The sequence below is a fragment of the Lottia gigantea genome (assembly GCF_000327385.1).
Source record: "Lottia gigantea unplaced genomic scaffold LOTGIsca_51, whole genome shotgun sequence".
Taxonomy (NCBI): Eukaryota; Metazoa; Mollusca; class Gastropoda; family Lottiidae; genus Lottia; species Lottia gigantea.
Genome location: NW_008709752.1, coordinates 536,807 through 539,333, shown reverse-complemented (window position 1 = coordinate 539,333; position 2,527 = coordinate 536,807). Strand labels below are relative to the sequence as shown.

At 31.5% G+C, this 2,527-nt stretch overlaps 2 protein-coding genes across 2 annotated transcripts in view; both read left to right on the top strand.

The window, feature by feature from the left end:
* Positions 1 to 204: 204 nt before the first annotated feature.
* Positions 205 to 1,188, top strand: LOTGIDRAFT_165371 (hypothetical protein; the record flags this gene model as incomplete). The annotated part of the gene is made up of 2 exons (XM_009062389.1): positions 205 to 803; positions 996 to 1,188. The coding sequence occupies 2 exons, from the start codon at positions 205 to 207 to the stop codon at positions 1,186 to 1,188; spliced, it is 792 nt and encodes a 263-aa protein (XP_009060637.1).
* A 760-nt stretch (positions 1,189 to 1,948) lies between these two features.
* Positions 1,949 to 2,527, top strand: part of LOTGIDRAFT_165370 (hypothetical protein) — a gene marked incomplete at both ends in the record, with an annotated part of 1,536 nt that continues 957 nt past the window's right edge. The window contains 2 exons of the mRNA XM_009062388.1: positions 1,949 to 2,042; positions 2,086 to 2,319. Coding sequence (XP_009060636.1) covers positions 1,949 to 2,042; positions 2,086 to 2,319 — 328 coding nt within the window. The remainder of the gene's footprint in view (positions 2,043 to 2,085; positions 2,320 to 2,527) is intronic.

Sequence of the window (2,527 nt, the reverse complement as noted above, 5' to 3'; positions counted from 1 at the left end):
TGCACTTAATCATCCAATCTTCTGTTTTGATCTATCAGCTCACCAAGAAGATCTTTTCAAAACAGGAGTCAACATAAATATTCATATTGAAAAAACACAAGGAGATGTAACAGGTTATTGTTTATTATTGGAAGAAGCAAAACATTTAATTAAAATAGCAGATAGAAGAATGATAAGAATTGAGTAAAAAATACACCTTTAAAAATGAAACCAGAAACTTTAGTTATGAAAATAATAGAAGCTATTGAAACAGCTTCACCAGCTGTAATAACTTTCAACGGTAAAAATATCAGCATAACTAAAAAACTTATTGACAAATACAAATATTGTAAAGTCAGAGACGATATAGATTTAGAAAGAATTGACGCGAACGCAAAAGAAGGTGGATATATATTTTCCCTACCTTTAATATTTAGTGGACTTATTGCAGCCGGTACAATAGCTGGTGCTGCAGCTGGTGGAGTAGGCGTTGCCAACGCAAAGAAAGCTGCTATTGCAGAGGCTGCTGCTAAAAAAGCCACCGATGAAAAGAACGCAGCCGAAGAACGTAGACATAATTTAAAAATGGAAAAGTTGGCAGCAGAGGTTGAAAAACCTAAAACGGAAAAGAAAGGTTCAGGAGTGGGAGAAATGATAGGCACAATGAAAGAATTTGGAAAAAGTGAAGAAACCAAGAAAACTGTTAAACAAGGATTAAATAAATTAGAAGATAGTATTGACACAGGAGAAATCAAAGTCAAACATAAGGGTAATGGAATATTTTTAAAAAACAAACGCACTGGAGAAGGAATATATCTTTCGAAGTATAAAGGAGAAGGAGTTATTTTTGGAACAAATTAAAATAATAAAAAATTGAGTAAAAAATACACCCTTAAAAATGAAACCAGAAACTTTAGTTATGAAAATAATAGAAGCTATTGAAACAGCTTCACCAGCTGTAATAACTTTCAACGGTAAAAATATCAGCATAACTAAAAAACTCACTGTAAAGTCAGAGACGATATAGATTTAGAAAGAATTGAGGCGAACGCAAAAGAAGGTGGATTTTTACCTTTCCTTCTACCTTTAATATTTGGTGGTATTACAGCGGCTATTAGAATAACAAAAACAGTCCTCTCAAAGAAAGCAGATGATGCTAAAGCCGCTGAAGAACGTACACATAATTTAGCACTGGAAAAGAAAGCATGAGGTTCAGGAGTGGGAGATATGATAGGCACAATAAAAGAATTTGGAAAAAGATTTGGGGAAGAAACCAAGAAAACTGTTAAACAAGGATTAAATAAATTAGTAGATAGTATTGATACGGGAGAAGTCAAAGTCAAACATAAGGGTAATGGAATATTTTTAAAAAATATACACACTGGAGAAGGAATATTTCTTTCAAAGTATAAAAGAGAAGGAGTGATTTTTGGAACAAATTAAAATAATAAAAAATGGACAAAAAATCATTCAGAAATAACCCAAAGTTCATGTGTATATGCGGTAGTTCCGGTTCTGGGAAAACTTTTAACATGTTGACAACACCAAACCTTTTAGATTTCGATTCTTTGTATATCTACACAACAACAGCAATCGTATTATCAATTTCTCAAAGCTTTAGAATATCTACCAAAGAAAGATGTTCAAGACCTATTTCAATATTTCGAAGAAAACGAAGAAGAAGTGGAAATAAAATATATTATAGATAACTACATCGAAGGAAAGAATCCAACGGATATAAAAGTTTTTCTTACGAAAAATGTTAATGATCTAGACTTGTCTAATATTGATAGCAAACGAAAGAACTTAATATTGTTTGACAAAGAAATCAAGCTGTTCAACAAGAATTCTTCACGAAGGGAAGACATCACAACTGTCACTGCATATACCAATCCCAATTTTTTTACGGGATGGATTCTATGTTCATTAGAAAAAATGCAAATTGTTTTTTATTATTTGAATTCACGGAATGGACAGAGATGCATTCAAAAAAGTTTGTAAAGGTCAATGGAGAAACCAAGATGAACATGGATATGTATTTTTAAATACTAAAAAACCCGCGGGTGAAAGAGTTATGATCGACATATGTTAATTTTATTTTTTTAGAAATGAGTAACGATTGGAATAATATTTTAAAAAGAAATAAAGAATATATCCAAGCTAAGAATAAAGTAAAGACCCAAGTTGAAATTATCAGATTACAACAACTCGGATTAACGGAAAATCTACAAACTCAACCCATATTAAAATCTCAAGAGGATATTAAAAAGAGACTCATCCCTCCTAAAGAACCCATTCGTCCTGTAGAACCTCATCACCCAGAACCGAATCCATATGGTGGTATTATAATTGGGACATTAGTTAATATTAATAGTCTTTTTTCAAACCCTAAAGCAGATTTATCAAAGAGTATTACACCAATCATTGATGAGTGGGGTTATTGTTTAATGGATTTAGAATTAAATTTAGGGCAAATTCCCCTATATTCAAAATCGATTCAAAAGACTTAATATTTACATTAAAGAAAGGGTTAATAGATTTAATGAAT